The 23,665-nt window shown below is 40.8% G+C and overlaps 1 protein-coding gene across 3 annotated transcripts in view; it reads left to right on the top strand.

The window, feature by feature from the left end:
• plxna4 (plexin A4) overlaps positions 1-23,665 on the top strand; it is a 243,640-nt gene that overhangs the window by 150,151 nt on the left and 69,824 nt on the right. For all 3 annotated transcript variants that reach the window (XM_067582264.1, XM_067582265.1, XM_067582266.1), the window contains exons 5-6: positions 6,052-6,152; positions 22,098-22,221. In XM_067582264.1, coding sequence (XP_067438365.1) covers positions 6,052-6,152; positions 22,098-22,221 — 225 coding nt within the window. The remainder of the gene's footprint in view (positions 1-6,051; positions 6,153-22,097; positions 22,222-23,665) is intronic.

The raw sequence follows: 23,665 nt of genomic DNA, 5'->3' as shown, positions 1-23,665 counted from the left end.
AACCTCACCCCAAACCTTAAATGCACTTTCGCTTGACATCCATCATGTCTTCAGCATGGTTCCAGCACTGAGGACTGACAGTATAATGGGACAACATTAGCATGATGTTAGGGCAAGTTGTTTGGTGTGAATTTTATTGTTACTGAGCTTAGCATACTTCAGCTTTTGGTTGCTTATTTGGTAAGCATACTAAATAAGCAAATGGTAAAAAATATATAGAGTTTGCCTCATACTCATGCAGGACATTTTAATCTGTAAACTACTATTGGTAAACTGCCTTAAGCTTGTTTAAGTGCTCTCTATATCCGGGGGTTTTACTGTCTTTTGAATGGAAAGATAAGTGAAAATGATTGATTGTATCCGAGTCGTTTGTAATGTGCTGACAATCGTGACAGCGCAATGGATGGCTTTCTCGTTTGACCTCTGAGAACGTCAAATGAAAACAATATTGCACCCGCAGCCGCTGGCCCGCTCTGTTAACTGAGTTTATGATATAATACTGTTGGTTGGTGGTTGACGGATTGAGTGGTGCGTCAGCTGTGACGAGGCAGCCGGTCCTTGATATGTCCCTCGCTTCATTTGACTCCCACGTCAATCTCTCCTCCATCCTGCTGGAGAGGAGAGAGGTGGGACATCAGAGGACAGGAGGGAGGGGTGTGTGTTGGGGGGGAGCCACCAGTAAATGATTGAAGGAGTTAATAACAGAATTAATTAATATTGAGTGATAGAGAAGAGAAAAGAATAAGATGACAGACCAGAATTTGAGAGGTAAAGTTGATAAGAAATAGATTGTTGTTATTCCACTTGCATTGATTAAACACTGACATTACCTTGAATAGATTAGAGTTTTAGGCACTAAAAACACTACATATGTCAGCATTAATAGACAGGGCTGGTGAAAATATGGTTGGTGATTGGTTGAGAGTGTCAGGCCTGTCTCCATTTCCAAGACATGCTGTTGTGATAACAGCAGGTTAGGAATTATTATTCATGCCCATTGTCATGGATATAAATAATGATTTCACTTTATCAGGCTTAATGATTGTAGCTGATTTGCTCGCAGTCATCAGCATAACTCGAGGATATTTAATTGGACACGAGTACTGCAGGCAGCAATATGTCTCGGTTACATGCACACAACATTGATTACTTACAACATGTTATTAAAAATGACCAAACAACACTACATTACTAACATTTAACCAAATTATATTATATTAATTTTTGCTTCCCATCCAGTTGTAATGATGCACTTTCAGCATCGTGCAAAAGTAATGAACAAACTCACACCAGGAAAGGAGAAAAAGACGAAGCTAACCTGGGGGAAGAAAAGAAAAGATAAGAGAAGTTCAGTGTGCCCTACAGGCTGTAAAGCAGGATTGGACTATCACTTTCATTTCTTTCTCTCTGTTCATTTGGAGTGGTGGAGTTTGGCTGCAGGTGGAATCTCTGTTTAATTACAAGTGGTGGGGGCAGGAAAGGAGTAGGATAAAGAGAGGAATAGAGATGAGGAAGAATTAGTTGATAATAAAAGTCTCTGCAGATTTAATAAATGATCACTTTCCCACTGCAGGTTGAATCGAAGGCCCCTGGCATTATGTAACGAGGAAGGCAGACCGAGAGAGAAAAAGACAGAGAGGGAAAAACAAAGTCAAGCTTCATCAATTCTACCTCAGTGTATAGTGATGGAGATCTTGAAGTGGAAATTCTGAGTACGATTAAAGTAAAGACTCTTCCTCCCTCTCCCCTTTTGACACCCATTTCTAAAGACACAATAGAAACACACACTTACTGTATATGTATTGTACATATAATTTGATGCCTTTGTGCCACTACTGTAAATGATCAAGTACGTCTTCATCTCTCTCCCCACACATTAAGGCATCAAGTACTTCTGTGATCTCGGGCCTTTTTAAAAGCATGATTATATTCAGCAGCTTCCATCTCTCCCTATTGTGAAAGGAGGAAGAGTGCAGGGTGTAATGGCTGTCATTTGCTCACCTGAAACAGCAGGGAATTATAAATGCCATGCACCCCCATCCTTTGTATTTATCCCTGCTGATATGATAGCGCAGCCATAGTGAAGAGACAGTGAGGCGTAATGGTTGCCTCTCTGGCAAAGCCCACGAAGAAGATAGCATGAAATGAATGTGATATCGAGATGAGAGAGACAAGGGATGCACTGGATCGTTTAGCCACCAAATCCCTCAATTTTTTTGATAAAAGAGGGGACAAAACTGTTGCCGGCTTGAGCGCGCGCACGCGTGTGTGTGTGTGTATATGTGTCAGATAGAGAACGGAGGTTCTCGAGAGATGATGAATGTATGATCTTACACACCTCAGAGGGTCTGAGTGACAGAGACAGACAGACAGACAGAGACAGAGGGAGAATGAATGATATCAGGAAGCAAGCTCTGGAACAGAGGACCCACATTGGCACCCACTGCCTCTGCTGGGGTCTGAATATGGTGTGCGTGTGTGTGTGTGTGTGTGTGTGTTTGTGTGTGTGTGTTTTTTATCTGTTGAGAAAACCATTTCCACAGATGCAGGCATCTAAGGCCTCGATAGGCATCAGGAGGTCCTTTCCATTCTACAAAGTCTAAATCCGTGTGTGCTTTTTAATATGTGTGTACATGTGGGTGGTGTGTGTATCGGCATATCTGCCACCGATGAAGTGTTAAATTATAAAGCGCTCAGATATGGTGGCATTGTTTGCTACAGTTCTGTCTGGGTGCTTAGCTTTTATGGTAGATCACGAGGTGACAAACCACTCGATGCAGTGACATGACTACGTAGATTACAAAAACGCACACACACGCACACAGGAAGATTGTAGTTTTATACACTCTTATGATAAGGCTTTGGCAGCTGAAATCCCTCCCCGGGCTAACACAATGGCCTTTCTCTTCAGTAACTAACAGGTTATTTTGCCAGAAGTGGGCTGAGTTAACGGTGGATCTTAGGAGGAGCGGCAGGCTTGGTGGAGAGTGACAGGAAGGGAGGAAATCTATCAAGTGAGATGGAATGAGGATCAGTGTTGAGCTTGATCATGTGCGCACACACTTGCACAACTATCTCTCTCATTTCATCTCAAACTCATTCCCTTTATCTACCTAATGTAAATGCCTCTACACAGTAGGGAGGGCGAAACATACCAGCTGATCCCCCAAAACACGCACACATGCTGAACACACAAAGATGCACTTCCATTGTTTTTAATCTGTAATTGCATGCAGGTTTCCTCTTGACTTTGACAAGGAGATACACCCGCTCTGAATTCATTCAGTTGTGTGTGAATCTGTGTCAGTATGTGTGTGTGTTTTCACACATGTCTGTCTGAGCATGGTATTTATAGTGCTCAGAGAGATACATAAAAGTGACATAAATGTAGAAAGCAAGAGAGAGAAGGATGTAGCGGGGTGTTTTTTTAGAGTATCTCCATCGTGCCAGTGTGTCAGTGTCTGCCATCAGTGACAGTACGTGCATCTCCGTGGTTCACATGCATCTATGTGAACACGTGTTGAAATATGACTTCTATAGTGAGTGTGTGCAAATGTGTAGCATTGATTTGGTGTGCTTTTATTTGAGAGAGAGAGAGAGAGAGAGAGGGGGAAGAGACAGAGAGAGAGAGAGACTGTCAGGCAGAGATATGCTGTGTGATAGTCTGTGCTTCCAACAGAGAGAACTGCCTTCAGTGCCAGGCTGCGCTTCAGAGATACCACTATGCATAGGCATTTCTGATCTCTTGTTACATTCAGTCATGCCCTACATTGGATGGTTTAATTACGGCCCTTTTCACACTCTTAAATATAGAATTTAGTCAGTAAAATGTGCTGCAAAGACATGTATAATTGCATCACTTATGTCTGGAAAAAATGGATCCTCAGCACCTATTGGAGGTGGTGCACGGAAGCTGTGAGGTGATTTGCTGAATTGAAATCTACCTAGTTACATTAGTACCCATCATTACTGCCATAGTGTCTTTGAGCTCTAAATCCATATCTTCTCCAGCAAGCTGCACTGGTGCTGATCACATATTCCTTGTGTGAACTTTCTTCACACTACAAAATGATTTGCATTATTATTTCATGTACTGTATTTCATGCAAAGACAACCAGCTTGTAAATGCTTGTTCTCATTTTGTCTTCATCTGATTTGCTAGTATGTAGAGCTATGGCCAGTGGCTGTTTAATTGTACAGTACACGTGTATTATTTGTACTTGGTAACTTTCAAATGTCGGGGTTCTTTCTGTTTAAGATGGTTTTCAAAATACCTTTTAGTTCAACATACCCAGGAATCTCTGGTATTTGGCAGAGGAAGGAGAAACATTTTTTCACCCCCTGCTCCAAAACTCCTATTTCACGATTGAAATTCCAGTTAGTGTGCAGGCACACACACAAACACAAACACACACACACAGAGCTTTACCCTCATCATAACCCAATATCAGTCCCACACTGATGATGTCGTCTCTCTTTCCTAGCTGTCATCGGTGAGCAGTGTGAGTGACAGCGGTCATCCACCAATGACGGCTCATTAATCAAAAGTGCCAGCAACACCTATTATTGCACCACACTGTTACCATGGAGTCAAGACGAGGGGGACGGCTGAGATCTACCCCAGCTTTGCCCCTTGCGCTCGGTCACTCAAGGCCCATGCCAATCAGTGCCAGTCAATGCCAGTTTGAATTGGCAGCGCTATATATCATAATAGACGGCCTGCTGTCCAATGTGGCCAAGTTTCCCATATGGAGCCAGTGGAGAAAGATGGAACCTGTCAGGCAGTAACATTTTCATGGAAATCTGTTCGGTTACAAATATATGCTATCAAAATACTTTGCATTCTACTTTACACATTATTTTGTTTGGTTCGGTCATTCCTCCATTTTTATAGTTAACGTGTATTGATGCTTAACATGTAGTTTTGGTCAAAGTCTCTCAGGAGGCAAATAATAATGCAGTAAAAAGCATATGTTGTGTATTGAGTTAAGGGTGTGATCATCGCTGTTCACCTCTCCAACTACACATCCTCTATGACCATACAATAGCTCATTGCAACAAGCTTATTCCTGTTCTGTAGAGGTTGTGTGGGAGTGTGATTGCACACTTTGTCCTTTTTTTTTCAACTCTCATCCAACGTTACATCCTCATCCTCTCCGGGACAACAGGAAGTCCACTTGAGCCCTGCAAGCTTGCTAATAACTTATTCGAAGAGTTGGGTCTCCAAGATCGTGTTAAGAACAAAGATAGACTGACTTCTGAGAGTTACCTTGAATGCATCAGTTTTGTGCAGAGGTGTTCATGATACTAACCATGCATGATCCCTGCGTTGATTCGGCCAGCCGTCTTCTCTGTGGGGAAAAGCTAACAACCAACCCCTACTCTTCTTCTTCTTTGGTTTTTCAGGCGGCCTACAAACCAATGTTAAAGGTGCATGCCGCCACCTACTGTATCAGACTGTGTAACATCATGCTCTTAACAGAGGGGTCCCTTGTCATGTGTTTGTGAAAGAGAGAGAGAGTGAGAGTGGGGCGTGCAGCTCCAAAAATAGAAAATCAATATGTGGCGGGCAATGTTGATATTGTGGCGTGAATGTATGGGAAACCCTGAATTTATACTCCCTGTGCTCTTTTATTTTCACTCTACTAACAACTATTTTTGAGATCTTGTTTTACCTTTAAGGCATTAGGGTGTACATGAAATAGAAATTCATAAGGCTTGTCTAACCTGAGGAGGGTTCTGTAAATCAGTGAATATTTGTGAAAGAACAGTGTATTGTGATGCCCCTGATCTGTTTATGTATTATCATAGATTCATCCTATATGTTTCTGTCACTCTTTCTAAAATGTTCAGATATTTGAAGCAAATGTGAACACTGACTTTCTCTAATACCTTAGAACAATATATTTCTCTTGCCTTTCTGATTCTCTCCGTCTTGTGGTGATGTTTTTCTTTTTGGAGCTTTTAGTTCATCTTAACTCTGTTCATAAACTTTGAATATCTGAATGACTATGTTTAACCCTTGTTTTATCTTTTTTTTTTTTTTTTTAGCTGTCACGGGTGCCAGTGGAGGCCTGTGGTCAGTACTCAACCTGCAGTGAATGTCTTGGCTCAGGAGATCCCCACTGTGGCTGGTGTGTCCTGCACAACATGTAAGTACTGCTAGTACTTCCATAAACCTGAGCGCACACACTACAGAAACACCCACACAAATATACTCAAACACACATATGCATATCTGTATTTCTCTTTCTATCTCCGGGCAGATAGATAGTCATATTTTTCACTTCCTTCCAACTCATTCACTGAGTCTCCAATATGTTAGCATGGCAGTCGGGGGGGTGCTATGTTTGGGTTGTTAGTCTCCCCTACCTCCATGACGCTTGGGCCCATGCCCAGCACTCTATCCCTTGCAGCCCTTGAGCATTCAGGGACTTCTCTCGCCAACCCAGGCCAAGTCTCAGATTGCTTTCCTGGGGCTCGGCCTTGTGCCAGCGGCCCCCTTAGATCCATTACCAAACCTAACCACTGGCATTGTTTACTAGCCCTGAAACCAGAGCCTGGTGAGAGCACAGACATTGGTGGGCACTGCCAGGGCTCTGATGGGCACCGCACCAACCTTCAGGAGTTGACACGAGGAGCGTGATAGCTGCTGTTATTGTGGGAAACTGTTGAATGAGATCTTAGAGATGATCTCATTAACCACAATTCACTCACTCTCTGCCTTGCTAACCTGTTCTCTTTTCTGCATTTTCTTGATTTATCTATAAGCTTTTGTGTCTGTCTGTGTCATTTTCTCTCTCACACGCACACCCATGCACACACACAGATACACACAAATACACACACATGCACACACACGCACACACACACACACACACCCCAGCTGTCAAACCCTTGTCCATCAAGATTGGAGTGGGAGATAGTTCTTGCTGGGGGCAGGGAGATTTCCCACTCCACTGTAAATTGAAAATTGGTTTCTTGTGTTGGTGCTAGCCCTTGGGTAGAGTGTGTGTGTGTGTGTGTGTGTGCGTGCGCGTGTGAGTGAGTGAGACTGAGTACATTTAGCACCTTCAAGTCTGCTGGAACTGAGAAGACATGGTGAGGGCAGAGAAGAAGTGTGACTGAGAGGAACATACAGACTGAAATCTAGAGAGGAAAGAAGACAGACAAGAAGGGAGATGGTGAGACAGTTGGATGGACAGAATAAGAGATGGATGGAGAGAGGTCAAAGGGTGAGAGGTGGTGAAGCAGACTAGTAAATTATAGAGACTATTAAATTCTGAGAAAGACAGAAAGAAAGAAAACTTCAGGATCATCATCCTAGATACAGAACAAACTTCTAAGAGAGAAGGGCTGTGAAACGGGAGCAAAATGTGATAAATTGTCAGAGATCTGCAAAAGGTCTTAGTGAGAATAAGAGTGAGTTTGTGTGCAGTAGAGTGAAGGAAGGAGAAATGGAGGGTATGTGTACGTTTGAGGTCTCCAGGGTAGAAAGTGCATTAGCAGACAGAGGACACAGTGATGGGTTATGGGTCACAAACCAGAGGATAGAGGCAAAGTCACACTTTTACACGCTCATGCACAAATGTGAAACGCATCAGTCCAGAGGTTTCATGTTTATCACAGTTCTTTGCTTTGAACTGCCTCTGAACTCCTCTCAATACACTCTGTACTTAATTGAATATTAGCTAGAAGAATCAGTGTAAAGAACAAATTAAGCACAACCAGTGAGCAGCAATTTTGAAGGTATTTGTCACTTGGATGCGCTTGCAGTTTAAATCAAATCTTAAGAGTGGTATACATATGAGTGCATGTAGGTTTCTGTGTGTCTGGGGGTGTGTGTATTTGTAAAAACCCATTAACACCCTGGACATCATCCCAGTCAGAGCAAATGGATGGCCACAGATTGGCCTGTCACACTTAGCCTGATAGGGCCGGCTCACCTGAGTTCACCCCTCTCTTTACACACATACAGGCAAGGGCACATGCACACACACACCCTTCTTGATGGAGAATTAGTGTTAAGTCAAAAGCCAAAACGAGAATAGAGCCCAGAGAGAGAGAGAAAATAACCAAAAGGCCACTTTAGTCGATGTCAGGTGTCTAGGTGTTTGACCATCACAAGGGCAGAAAGGGAGATTACAGGTGTTGTGTGTGTAAGGTTGTGAGTGTGCGTGTGCACCAACATGCACACCGAGTATCAGTTTGACACACAATTTTGCCTCTCCCTCACCCTTCTAGCACACATAGACACATACACATAAAATGCACAACCCAGTCTGATTGATTGACCACAGGTTTACCTTTCTCAAGGTCCCTCCTGCTCACCACTCTCCACCCTCAGCTTGTGAATTCTTAACGGGGTCTTGGTGTAACTGAACCCCCCTGAGTGCCACCTCCACCACGGGTGATGCCCCAGCTCTAATAACTCTTGCCTGTCATTATCTGATCTGTTCAAAGGTCCTAATCACAACCTGCTTTTTTATTTTATTAGTTTATTTAGTAAGTCAGCCTATAATAGGCCTCGGTTGCTACAGTAATGCTAGCATATAAACACATTTCTAAGATATTTTTTCTTTTAGTTAATTATGTTTGGGGGAAAAAATAACTGACAACAGTTAAACATTTGTCAAAATCTGAAGAGTTCTTAAGATCAGAAATATCACACAAAACTCTTAGCTAATACACACAGTCGTATATTTGCTGCATCAACATGTCAATTATTTCCTACAGGGCAGTCTCTTCAGGATAATTGTAAAATAATTAGCTGTTTGGACACATAAAAACACACACTGAGATACCAGGCTTCAAAATGCTTTGTTGGCCCCAAAGCAAACTCCCCAGAGTAATAACACAGGCTCATAATGTGTGTTTATTTCTTTACTCCTTCCCTGTTCCAAACCTTTTAAGAGAAATTGCTAACAAATTTCAATGTGCTGGAGGATAAAGAAAGTTGGAGAAAAAAGGACATGCTGTCTTGTAAAGCAGATGGTGTGAGTGTGAATTAACAATGCATTGAGTATGTCCTTGGTGACACACACAAACAAACACACACACACACACACGCACACGCACAAACACATGCATATTATCTGACCCAAAGCCTTTCTCTTGAAGCATCTCAGCCATAACAAATACAACATATCCAGTGTGAGCTGAACTATTTGATATTCAGATGATAGAAATATTCACCCTTTGTCCTTCAATCTCCTCTCACCTTCATTTTAATGTCTTGGCAGAATAACATTTATATTTATGTCGTTTTAAGAATTGATTCAAATGAAATTGACACCTGAACAGAACATTATAGATAGATGCACTGTATACTGTAGATAGATAAATGGGTGGATATGTGAGTGAAATATCACTGCTGAACGAAGGATTCCTGAAAGGAATTGTAAGGAATTGTAAAAAAAAAAATAGGAAAAATGTTGTATTAATCCCTCACTATACATTGACTGGGATACTGGACTAATAAAAATGGGAGCCATTAAATAATAGCAGTTGACAGCACTCAGCTATCCACTTGTATGCTCGGTGCATTCTCAACATTTGTATTTTCACCACAGTAATGCTTAATAAACCAAAGGGACAGTATCCTCCCATTCTTCCCTCCGGTTCTGTGATTGGCCAGGAGTCCCGCGCAGTCATAGCTTGAATTTATTAAACTGACACTACAGTATGTAGCCAAAGGGTAACCAATGAATGAGTGTCCATGAATAGCAGCAATGTGATACTGGCATCCCACTGAGTCACAGTACAGGGACTCTACAGGTTACAGTACTGTAGATAAAAGGGACAACAGATTAATGTGGTGCAAAGTATAATGCAGAATGTTTTCTATTTGTGTTGATATTCAATTCTATCTATTAAATGCACATCTTGTGAAATGTTTCTCTTGGCCTTGCCAAGATTAAAGATAATTCTACAGAAAATAAATATGTGAAAACAAGCACCCTGCCTAGTGTTCTGACCAAAGGCTTTAACATTGCATCTTAAATAACATACAGCAAAAAGGCAAAGACACAAGGACCTCAAACACATTCTCCCACGCACACTTGCTTTGTGCTTGAAGGAGGGGTGTTGAGGGGAAGGATAGCATGCAGTTCTTCTTCAAAGTGTTCTTCCAGATAGTTTGTTGTTCCCAATCAACCTTGAAATCACCTCACTGGTCTGAGAGCAAACAGGAAGCGCTCTCTCTCTCTCTCTCTCTCTTATACACACACACACACACACACACACACAAACAAACACTTTCTCTCTCTCTCTCTCTCTCTCTCTCTCTCTCTCTCTCTCTCTCTATTCTCTATCAGCATTGCCTTTATTTACTCTATAGATCGGTGAGAGGAGCTGTTAGAACACCAGGGGAAGAAGAGAAAGGCAATCAATAGTACAGGGGAGGAAATCAACAGGACTAGATGGTGCACCTGCGTGTGTGTGCGTGCGTGTGTGTGAGAGAGTCTCTGATAGCAGTCATTGTCCTTGACAAACACTGACCATTTATTTCAATAATCACTCACAGGTTTGACTTTGAATGTATTTGTGTGTTTGAAGTGTATAGACATAACGCTTCTATAAGTGCAACCTAGGAAACCCAGTAATCCTCGCCACTATTCAAGTAAACCAGAAGCCTCACCTGTCAACCAAACTGTCTCAAATTCATGTTTATGCTCTATTCGGTTAAGATCTTATGCTAATGCCTGTCTAGCTCTGCAGGTGAAAGGTATGTTTTCACTCATATCAGCCCCCTCTTTTCATCGTTCTTCTTTCCACTCTTTGTCACTGACATTGCATGTCATACTCTGTCAATCAGAGGAGAGTCTCACGGAGGAATCTTAAAGAACATTGCCTGTAAGGGAGTATGTAAGAGGTATAGTAAAGACATATGTGCAGTACTTAACATAAATGTAAACATTCTGATCTTACACATCTGCGTTATTCTTGCACATCCCACTAGATGCAATGATGCAATGTTAAAGAGAAGAAAAACAGTTCTCTCACTTCTCTGGTATATTCTATTCCATATTCCATAATCCATAATGGCATCTTAGGAGTGTGATATGACATGACCTAGTTAAATGGTATTTTTACTTTTAAAACACTTTTCTGTGAATGTGAAAACTTTTGTTCACTTATTGTGTTGTCCTTTGTTGCATACTCTCCTTGTTTGGTATCCCAACCTGATTTAAAACTCATACTGTTTTGTTCAGCAAGACACCCTTCATTTTGTGGCCTACTGATTTTTTTTTGTATGAAACTAACATGACTTGGCATATTGTTTTTTTTCTCAGTGGTTTCCATCCACACTTAAACCCATCTGAGCAAGGCAGGGAGACTTCTGCAATAAGCCAACATGCCAGAACTATAACAGTTACGTTATGGATATGTTACCTCCCTTAATGCCGGTCTGTCAGCTGTCAGTTTTGTAAGTGGTTAACTAGGCTGTCAACGTGCCTGTCATGCGTGACAGCCAGACAGATTGGGAACCATATTTGGAGAAGTAGCATTGTCAAAGCGAATGTCATCATATTTGGCATGGATGTTGAGAATATCTCACATAACTCTGTGATATCAGTGTCAATTTGGAACAAGTAGTGCTAATGTTGCAATATCTTCACATTAATAATTGGTTTGACATATCTCAATCTTTGCTTTTGGCCGCGATAGGGATAATATTCTCACAGCGCCAAAATCATTTTCTCTCACTCTTTTTCATTTTCTTTTTCTCCTCCTACCCTCCTCCACTCTTCCATATCATTCAAATCACACTCCATCTTCAGCAGGCTTATCATACACTGTATTTTTTTTTGGATGTGTTTCTGCATGCATGAATGTGTATTTGTGCTTCTATGAATCCACTCACAGTCTGCATTTATATATATATATATATACATTGGTGCATTTTTACTTGTGTACGTGTGTGCACATGTTGTGTGGCTTGTTTGCCCATAAACAGCATCACTCTTGTTCTTCTTCTAACTCCTTTCCTCTCTTCCTCCAAACACTCATAAACATCGATCCCTCCGTCCCTGAAGTGGAACGGGGACAGTAAAGTCATCTGTGCCATTGGCCACAGGCAAATGCCTTCTCCTAGTTCATTAGAGAAAGTCTGTCCATACAATCAATAGCAAAACCTCTAGAGGTAAAGTGTGATGTACAGGGGAGTCCTTATGAATCAGTGGACTGTAGAAAACCCAATGTAATAATGTTATGGGTTTGAAACTGGATGATAGCCTGTACAGTCACATTTTACATGCAGCTTCTTATATTTTCCTGCACTTTATCGAACTGAACAGATGACATAAAGCTTTTATGTTGTTTTATGCTGGAGTCAAACAATCATGTCTTGATAAACAACTGTAAAACAAACGTACAAACTCATTACGTCGATACAAAAAAAAGTTCAAGAAGTCATAAGTAAACACACAAAATGGCTGTTAAAACTTGCAAGTCATGCTGCCAAGCTTCTTGTCTTCTAAATCCTTTGTATTCCCAAGACATCTTTGGTGCTGTCAAACGAATAACCTTTTCGGAGGGAAAAGCTAATTGGCAGATCCATTGAATGTTTTTTTCTTTCTCTCTTCCCCCTGTCTCTCTCTCATTAATTCTGCACTGTCGGTACCTGTCGCTGTGTTCACAGTCATCCGTTACCTCAGTGTGCTCATTACTGTTGTATGCCACCCTAATGCTAATTAAACTGCAGTGCCACAATTAGCATGCTACCAAGGACTTATTGTGTTTGGTTAGGGCAACCACTAGGCTCCCCCTGGAGATAGCTGCATGTGCTTTGAAATATATTGTTGGCAAAGGCCTTGTTTACACTAAAAGAAAGTTTTTCTAACAGTAGCCCAGCAACCTTAAGTCAACAACAAAATTAACCAAAAAAAAATCTGATAGCTTGATAAAACTGCACTACTTCTTTTTTTTTCGTGGTTTGTTTTTTGCAGTGGGACCGCCCTGACTTTCCAAGTTATTTGCAAAACTAAAAGACTTTATAGTCATTGCATCACCACATGAGCTACTTAAAATTAGTTGCAACTGTGACAGTGCACTGGATTTGGTATTAAATAGTGCTAAAAATGACTTGGTCAACTCTCAAAGTTCAATTTATTCAAAACTGTTTCTTTGATCTTGAGATCCTTGCATCCATGGCACTGATGTCTGTGCCCAGGGGAGGATGGACATCCCCTGAGTATGGGCGACTGGTTTCACCCCCCTCACACCCAAGCTCACCCCCACCCTCCACCTCTTGCTGAGTGCTCAGGGAAGTTGAGGGAAGGGAACAAGGCCAAGAAGTGACAGGGGCATCAGGACGGAACGGAGTGCTGCACCTCCTAGTTCCCTCTCAACTGTCACTGTTATAGTGTGGAGACACGCACATTCACACACACACACACACACAAACCAGTCTACCCAGCCCCAACACACATGCACGAGCACATACACAGCAACTCAACGCCCACTTTTAAGTCAGGACCATCGCTCACTGTCACCCTTTTGTCACCCCGCCACACACAGGGATGCAGACACTGAAAAATGGACACACACACACAAACACACACACACACACACACAGTAGAGCAGGTGTCGTGCTTTTGTCTGGCAGAGCATGAACCAGACACAGGGACTGACATGAGACAGAGAGATCTGGAGAGAGGATGACTGAGGGAGGTGTTGACAGTCAAAGGAAGTGAAATATATGGTGATATTCCATGCAATGAGAGGGGTGAGTGGGGCGAGAGAGAAAGAGGTTACATAAATTAACAGAAAGTGAGAGTAGAGATGAGCAATGAGAAAGTAGAGAGCATAAATAAAACTCTAGAAGCAGGTACTCTAGCTACGGATGTGAGGGTAAACACACATTATTCAAATATACACACATAGACACATCATCTCGACTATAACAGAGAGCACCTCTGGGAGAGGGTACTCACAAAAGTCACTCCACATGCCCTGTCACATAACTGTTGCTATGGTAACAGCAGCATGCAGTAGTAAGAATATAATAACCATATTATATAATCCTACAGTAATCCCCACTGATAGTTCAGTATTAATGTCAGATAGTTTTGTCACTGAGATTACTCCAGCATACCAAGACTAGTATCATTAGTACATAGTTTATTTTTTATTTACCTTTTTTAATGTTTTTAAACCAGCATTGTTTATATTAGCTTGTGGTTTTGTGTTGTTGTTTTTTTTTAATCTTCTTATGTATACACTATATGGATAAGTCTTTGGTCAGCTGAAAGTGTGTCTATTGAAGTACAGTCTTTTTCGAGGTATAGTGAAATGGGAGACATAGTGTTTGGAATATGTGTTTTGCAAATCTAAAATATACAGACAAGTGTCCTCTCAGTTAATGCTACTCCTAATGCAAACTATTAGTCGTCATTTTTTCCCTCCATTTTTTAAAATAATTTCATATGAGAAACATATGGGGTGAGAAAAAAAATCACCAGTATCAGCCCTCAGACACTGTATACACATATACGTCAGTTCTCTACTATAGAAATGATAAAAACAATTTCAGTGTGTCTTCTTATTCAGAGTTAGAAACTGCCTTGCAGTTGTGAATAAACACACCTTAACTCCACAGGCTGGATATTGACCGCCTGGATCAATAGTATCATATGCTGGTTTCTACAGCTGCACACATGCAGGATCATAACACAATATATGGAAGATAAAAGTCAAGTGCACTATTGAGACCCCAATTGAAAAACAGCCCTCCAGTGTCCTGCACTATCACCCTCAGGGGCAGTTAAGAAAACATCATCAAACAGAGGACTTCAATATACAAATATCCAGGGAAATACTTAAGATGCAGTGGAATGATATGCTATTGTTTTCCCTTGCCAGTTTCTTCTTCTTTTATTTTCTCAATGTGAGGTCAGATGGTGTTTTGCTGTAGTAATAAATGGGACATTCCAATATTCGATTTTACATTTTTTGTCCGTCTAATCACAGGTAATCTATCACTTTAATTGTGTTTTGTCATCATCAAATACAAAAATTCATGATCATTTTAAAATATTTCAGTGTATGTACATTATGTCATTAATCTGTATGGATAACAAGCAACAGTGTAGTTAGCTGGATGATTAATTTCTGCAAAACACCCCCCTTTTTTGTGTCATTATAATGGCTTTTCATCATCTAATTTCAGAAATAGGATATTATAAAAGTAAATTATTCAATAATACAGGTAAAGAATTCATAAAAATGAATTTGGTGAATGACAGCTAACCTTCCTCACCCTCACATATACACCAACGTACCTCTGAGCCAGACAGATAAAGCTGTTTAATATAGAGAACCTGGCCTAATGGCATCTTCAGGGCAGCAGTGGGATCACATATGCTAGATAAACAGCCTAATAGGCCTGCCACACCAACCCACCATTAGATGGCTCTGCCAGGAGATTGTTTGTTTGTTTTGTTGTGTGCATGTGTGTGTCGTGCGCATGTGTGCATGTGAAAAAGAGAGATGAAGGAAGTTGGTGGCAAGGCTTTTAACAGCAGATAAAAAATTGTGTGGTGGACTGTGAGGCACCACGGTAGAGAGAAACAGCTGCTGCTTGTTTGCCTGCAGGGCCAGACTGATGCTGCCGATCACCATCTATTCTAGAGTGTGTGTGTGTGTGTGTGTGTGTGTGCGTGAAAGGGAAATACAGGATTTATGGAGTTTGTTGGAATCAATAAATGCTAATATAATAATAATGCTAATAAAAGTTTAACAAAGATTGCTGACAAAATCCAATCTCCCTGCCTCAGTCTGTGTCTTATATTTCTGTACTTTGAAAGATAATTTTATCTCATATGGCTTTATACCTGTGTAAACTCTCAGCAGCAGTGTTACTGTGTAATTTTCCGCTCAGCTGGTGTTCTTGCATTGGTAGTACGTAAAGTGGATGGCTCAGAGATTTCTAGACCTGGGGGCAGCCACTCTGCAATTTCTATGTCTTTGGGTATGGGCTTATACAGTATGAGACACAGATTTTGTGTGTGTGAGTGTTCATTTGTGTGTATGTGTTTATGTGTGTGTTTGTCCACAAACGGGAGTAACAGGGTCATGGCCAGTGGGCCAGGTAATGACTCTCCCACCGGCCCCTCCATGCGGATTTCTGCTCTGTGGACTACCACCCTTAATGATAGAACAGGGAGGCACACTGACTGTTTTTGTGTGTGTTTCTGCGTGCACGCGCGTGCCTGTGTTTGTGTGTATAGTCACATGTTTGAGTGAGAGATGTAGCCAGGCTGAATGTAGATGTGTGTCATTTAGACTGAATCTCTGTGACACAGCTCCTGCTCCACAGTAACTTATACGGCCTCAGGCTATTAGTATGTATAGGATTCCATATAGTGTCTGATGGTGCATGGATAGTATGGTAATTGGGTTTCAGTTGGACTACAGAGTGCCTTTTTGTTGTGCATTGATTTACCAAACTGTGCTGTAAAGGCAGGAACCCAGTTGTTCAGTATACAACAAATATCTTAAAAAGTCTGATGCATATATACTGCATATATACATACTGTATGTATGTGTGTGTGTGTGTGAGCGTGTTCACATGCGTGTTTGTTTCCTCCAGTGACATGAGCATTTGATATACCTGAGGATGGCTGGACCTCGGCTTTGTGAGAATTTAATAGCTTTCATTTCCCAGCCTGCTTGACCCTCTCCATGCCTCGCATTAGATATGCATTACACCTGAAGTCTCACATGGCCAGATACATCTGTAGCCTCTCTTTAGTATAGTCTCTCTCTACGCTCCCCTGTGCCCTGGAATCTGCCCCTTGCCAATACTCCACTAGTGTCAACTACAAGGGGTCATACCTGGATTTATACTATCACCATGCCTTTAAAATACCAACCAATACTATATGTTTGATTCTGACTTTGGATATCATGATTATTTTTTGTTACATTGAATGGAGGACTTTATAAATCCTTCCAAAGTTTCTCTGTTTGATTTTTGGTATTATTCTATTTTCTTCAGTTGCCTCCATGAACAGACTTTTCTGTTCTATTCTTTCTGTTATTTCTGCTTTTTTTAAAAATCTAGTTTTCATTTATGGGGTGTGTTTCCTTATGCTGGTGCACATTTCATACCCAAACTACAAATCAAAAGAATGAATGGTTTTCAGTGTTGTTTGTTTTTTTAGTCAGAGGTTACTTTTTAAAGATATGTTATCCTCGATTCATATGACAGGACCTCCAGAGCATTCAACCTTTTAGAATTCATAATTTATGTTGATTAGGGATGTCTTTGGCCTTTGTGCATAAACTGCACAGAATAATGTTATCACCTTGTATTCTAAACATTGTAGTCAATTAAATCATCAAAGGGACTAAATGATACATGTTATGTGATGGAATATATTATCCACAAGACCATCTAGTTCTGAATGGCCGTGACAGTCTCATCAGCAACAATTGGAGAGGCTAAAAATCCGTCTCTGCCCTCTCCTCAGTCTCTCTCTAATTGTGTCACCTTATCAAAGGCTGGGAGAAACAAGAGTGCAGATTAGTTTCCATTCAGGGCCAATCTAATCCTTTCAGCTCACTCTCTCATAATGTGTCATTGCCAGTCAGTCAAACAGCTCCACACAACAGCAGTGTTTACTAACCAAATGAATAGATGTTGGACATATAATTCTCCACAAAAAAGATAGCCTCAGTCAGGCTTTTTATGACTGTGATTTGAAATCTAAATCGCTTTGATTTCTGGGGTTCTCTAAATGTTCTGTCCTTTGATGTTTACAAAGGGTGGAATTGTTTCATATTGTTACAAAGGATGCAATCTTTTTTTTGTTTTCAAGGTCCGTCTGGATAATAATTGAAAACAATTATCCAGCGCTTTACTCTGATAATGCCCAACACTTACATCAGCTAAACTAAGTTCCCCATTATCTCCAATATCCTTTCACTGAAACCCAAAATCTGCCAGAGCAGCTACATAAATTCCCCTTCACCGTGGTATGGACATGTAGGTTGATTCCAATCAATATCTGTACACATCCTACACATTGGTGAGAGATTCAGTCAGGATGCAAGACCCTGAGCACATATTTGTTATCTGCTGGCTAGCATCCCTAGCTAGCATTCCATTAGGGCTGTCTTAAACATGTATGGCAAAATAAACACAACTTTTGTGGCAAGATCAGACAGAGCAAGAAGTACTGGCATAAAAGAAGTGTCAGTGATTCAAGGGTGTGTCAGACACAAAAGTGTGTTGACAGATATGGTGCAGAAAAATTTGTCGAGGATTATAGTTTTAACTGGGACTACACTATTTTTTGTTGGCATAAGCCTATGTGGCGACACCCTCTCCAGTACCGTTGTAGTGATCTCATTAAATTGAATGAGAAAAGCCTGCGTTTTTTTCAACAACATGAAAAAGCCCTGGAGAATATAGTTAGATACAGGGAAGAGAAAAAACCTCCATCTTCCACTGAGTCACAGTCCCTGCATGGTCCATGTCTGGGATGTGAAAGCTAATCATTCGACCTGTTGGCTGTTTCATCCTGCCCAGCAAGTCTATGACCTTCTGACTCTGCGAACGAGATGAAACTTCCAGTCCCTGCAGGGCTGTTTGACATCTCCATAGATAAACAGAGGCCATCCAGGTGCTTGCAGTGCAATTCACTAGCTATCACTACCATCTCTATTTATGACTAATATGACATTTCAGAGTTGGTAAAGTCTGTGAGGGGAAGTAAAATATATGCAGTAAAAGCTGGCATTGCAAGCATCATGACAGGCTAGAGGACTGCAAGAATCATGATACATAACCATTGTTGCAGAATTGATGCACTGAAAGTAGGTAGCTTGTAAAGGGAATTCATATGAAGTCATGGGAAACTATATTGTCATGACCTCTTATCTTTTATTTATTGTTTTTATTTAGAAGATAATGCACTGGTTGCATACTTGTACAATAGAAAATGGTGAGCCTGCTCTCACTAATGGAAAGTAGCATACAGCAATTACAGAATGTAAATATGGCCTAATGTATTATTTTTTCTCAATATGATCATCTTAACAATTAACACTTAAATTAATTACAATGTGGGAATCAGTTTTGACATGTGAATTCTTGTTTTTGTCTGTAGAATCTGGGATTATGTGACAGAAGGTTCAAACACAGACATACATTCATACGCACACGCTGAGATGATTTGTTGCAGTTGAATGAGGGTGTTTGTTTTTCAAGAAAATGTCCATGTTCACTGCATATTTGCATAACAAGCAAAACAAATTGCCGCCCCCCCCCCCCCATCCATTTTTAGAGCAAAATGATATACCCTCTCTCATGATAGTGTATTAGCAGCCCCCAGACCAGTAATGTCAGGTCCAGATGTTGCACTCGTCAACTCCCACTGCCTTGTTATGTGTTCTTGGCTTGTAACAGTATTAAGATACATTTATAAAAGTTTGCAGATGATAAGATATTGGGGAAGTAATTACCAATCATAAACATTGCACATTGCGATTCACACACATAAAACCATCTAAAAATGTTTTTTGATATTAGATTGACATTAACAAGTCATTACAGCGGATCTTCTTCACACTCCTTCTTTCTGTCGCACTGTTTCCCTGCATCCTCATCTTTCCTTTCCTCACTCCTCTCACTCACTGTTATTTACAGCAGTTATTGTCTCACAGAGATAATGTCATGAACCTGTGGGCAGTAGGGCATAACAAGGATTTACTGTACCAACCCTGAATGCATCTCTCATAAATCAAAATCTGCAAGATTCACACAGGGACTACATACTAAACTTCCTAATGTATTAGTTATAAACATTATTGTACAGTGAATAGAAATTTCAAATAGTCATTACTGTATACTGTATGTACTGTATTTGTACATGCAAAGCAGTGGATAAAATAACAGAAGCACTTTTAAGTACTTAAGATTTTGACACTAAGACAAAAATAAATGTATCTACCCAAGCTAAGAGGTCTGATAGAAAGGCTGGCATTCGTGATTAGGGGCTTTTTCTGTCAAAGATTATTACCATATGACACTATTTTATTGAAGCTAATCTGAGGGCAGGTAGGTGCTTTATTCTTTTATCAGGTTCTTTATATTAATTTATTATCAGTGCCCATTATTTTGTCCTTTGTAATTTCTTTATATTTAACGTGTTATTATGCTGCTCTCAACACTTCAGTATCCCTCAGGAATCAATAAAATGTAATGTAGCTGTTTAAAGATATTGACGAGAACAGCATATAGATGCATATTAAGTGTGTGTGTGTGTGTGTGTGTGTGTGTGTGTGTGTGTGTGTGTGTGTGAGCGAGAGGGACAAATAGAGTAGTATAAAGCTCTATTCATCCATTTATTATTCACTTGTAATGAGTCAGTCACTCATAGTGATGATTCACTTAGAGAGATTGTGCCAGTAAATGTTAATAATGCATTACTGTTAGTCTTTTTGGCATGAAATTTGAGGTTTCCTACCTAAATACAACATGAAGTGACACTGTCGACGAACAAGCACAAAGAGAAACATCATTATACAAACACTCACACACACACACACAAAAAAAACGTACACGGCAAGCACATACACAAAATATCCTGCTGAGTATCTTCCTCTAGTTTTACTTTTCTGTGGAAGTAAACAGCAAACCTGTGAGTATACAGGGAAGCAAACTGAGTGTATATGTATATTTGTACTGTAGGTGAAAGAGAGCATTTGCGGGTTTCTGTGTGGGTTGTTTGCCTGGGGGTACTTATATGATGTGGTCTTATTAAATCAGTGCAAGAAAAGGAGGAACAGACAGGAGTGATAGAGAAGCACAAAGAAACCTGAAGCGATTAAACCCCTACTCAAACCGGCTTAGCAGTGAAAGCTTCACAGAAAGCCAACAATGGTTGCCTTCCTTTAAATCTTGCTTCTCTTTTGCTTTCTTTTCCACTCTCTCCCTCCTGCACTCTTTACCCCTCCTCCTGTTCTCTCCCTCTCTCAAACAGATTATTCCTTTTCTTTTTCTTTGTGTCTGTCTTCTCTTCGGCGCGTTAGGCCGCTTAACTTTACAATACTCATGTCAGGTCAAAACCCAGCCTCCCTCAATCTCTCCAATTCAGGATAAAAAGCTTCTTGCTGCATAAGGTATTACTGTATCTCAGCCGTCAACCACCTCGAAAGTCTTTCTTTCATTCGTTCATTACGACCTCTTCCTTTCTTTTCATTCTTTTATTTCTCTAAAGGAGTTTTAGGGCACTCTGTGGGTTTGCAAGGTTGTTAATTGCACTGCAAAATTTTGTCTAAATCAATAGGGGATTAAAGTTGAATAAGTTTATGAGGGGATTAGAGTGTGTGTGTGTGTGTGTGTGTGTGTAGAAGAGTTTGGGCAGGTTGATTTCTCACACAGTTTCTCACTGAAAATGCATTTATCATGAACACAAGGCATCATCTGTCTTGTCAGCCACTTCTGCTCTAATATTTGACTTATAAACTTTCCAGTATAAGGGTTCTCATATCCACCTCACTTACAAACCCATTTAGATATTCTGACTATGGGGAATTACCCTGCAGTACATCAAGGGATAGTATTTGGAACAGGAGCCAGTGAATTCATCTCACAGCACAAAGGGTCTAGTCCTTCAACTCCCAAAACCAGTGTAATGGACTGGATTAGACCACCTGGTTTGGTATTAAGAGGGGGAGGAATCCAACCCTGCCCCCCACCAACATCCACATCTCCACCTGCACTTGGCATTGCCCATGAATGCCAGTCATTAAGACAGCATTACAAAGACGAGGCCTACCTCTTTCCCAACGGACCGGCTCCACTTCCACATATAGAGAAAGCATTGTTTTAAATGCAACTGCTCTCCACCCCCCGGAGACTGGGTTTCCATTCAGTGGCCACTGTAGCTAGTACACTGCCAGAGAGGAAATATGATAAATGTGTCTAGCTCCATCTGTCAGGGAGCGGCGGAACATTCTCTTTTTCCCAGGTGCCAACAGGTGTAAAGGGGTAAGCCTTGGTCAAGTTACTACATGTTTGTGTGTACGTACGTGCATTTTTCATCCATGAATAACACCCCCCGCCCCTCTTGTGTTTTTTCCAGGTGCACCAGAAAGGAGAAATGCGAGCGTTCATCAGAGCCTCGGCGCTTTGCATCGGACATCAAGCAGTGTGTGCGCCTCAGCGTCCATCCGAACAACATCTCAGTGTCCCAGTTTAGTGTCACGGTGAGTGGATAGAGACACACTATTCCTCATCTGCACTAAAAAAGAAACAATGCCCTGTTTTCTAAAGTTTGAGTAGATGCACAGTGTTATGCCATATCATAAATTCCTCTCATGCAACTTTTCTTTTCAAATCTTCTGTTCTGACCTAGATGATATTACCTTATTATTTCATTACTGCTGTATGCTTCTTCCTCTTTCCCTCTGCAGGATAAAAGGTGGTCGAATTTGAATTAGAAATGATTGAATTTATTTTGCTTTCAATAAGGAAGAAACACTTAAGCAAGGATTTGTTTGAACAGCGAGGATAGCTGAATGTGTTGCTAGTGAGAAAATCTTGTCTGGCTAATTGACAATATTACACACTCAAGCATAATTTGTAATGTGATGTAATTATGCTCCAGATACTGATTAGTAGCCAGTGTTAATGCTATAATCCTGCTTTACATCATTTTACTGCCTGCCAACATGCATCCTTCAAATCCTGACCTCACAACTTACAGTCCTGTCCAGTGTCTACCAACAGATGTCAACAATCATTAACAGCACACAGTTTAGCTCTGCTGTGTTTACTGTGATTGTTGGCAGCTAAATGCACCACTTTTTCCCCTGGACATTTCATTCTGTAACAGCTGCCAGATTTAAAGGGTTTGTATTATTTTGATTGTTAAAGTGTATTGATCAGCGTGCAAGGAGCTGTGATCCATTGCAACAAAAAAAACAAACATGTCTGCTAGAATTAGAGAAATACAAAAACCTTTTGGACACATATTTTGTGTTTTCACTCATATCTTTTAGGAGAGAATGTGATATAAAACATGTGCAGTCATTGGTACTCTGATAATGTTGGTTATGTTACTATATACAGACTCTGAAGACCAAGTTTTGTCAGGTGATTAAGCTTGTGTCCCCAGCGTGTTGTATTTGAGTAAAACTCATCAGACAGAGACTTGCAGCTTTTCCCTCACTTTATGCCCTCGCACCATCCTGAACACATCATGCTGTTCTATATCCTTGAGCGCGTATTTTATTTTTTCTTTATCAAAACTTGGTATGTTTGGGAGATACTCTATTTTAAAGGCTGTAACACCGAATGTTATGAAAATCACTGACCTTAACCACCTTAAGTGATGTCACATTTCAATTCCCATTTCCTATTTAATGGTGGTTTGGTAATGGCTTTGAATCTCAGAGACCAAGTGCATACAAACGTATCCAATATGATTTTCTAAGGTCAAGCCTGAATGACTATTCTCTGTGTTGCTCTGAGGGTCACATGAGAGGTGTTGATTTTCTGAGGTACACCTCTGCATCACTCTAATGATATTCATGGAGTGTGTGTGTGCGTTATTGCTCGAGCCTGAGCCTTCAGAGAGTGTTTAACCTTTTCCCAGTGAGCAGGTTTTACCCAAAGGCTATGCCACACGTCTCCCATCCAACTGATTGC

This window comes from Thunnus thynnus, chromosome 23 (assembly GCF_963924715.1).
Source record: "Thunnus thynnus chromosome 23, fThuThy2.1, whole genome shotgun sequence".
Classification (NCBI taxonomy): domain Eukaryota; kingdom Metazoa; phylum Chordata; class Actinopteri; order Scombriformes; family Scombridae; genus Thunnus; species Thunnus thynnus.
The sequence above is the reverse complement of the archived record's forward strand: the minus strand, read 5'-3'. Positions and strand labels throughout refer to the sequence as shown.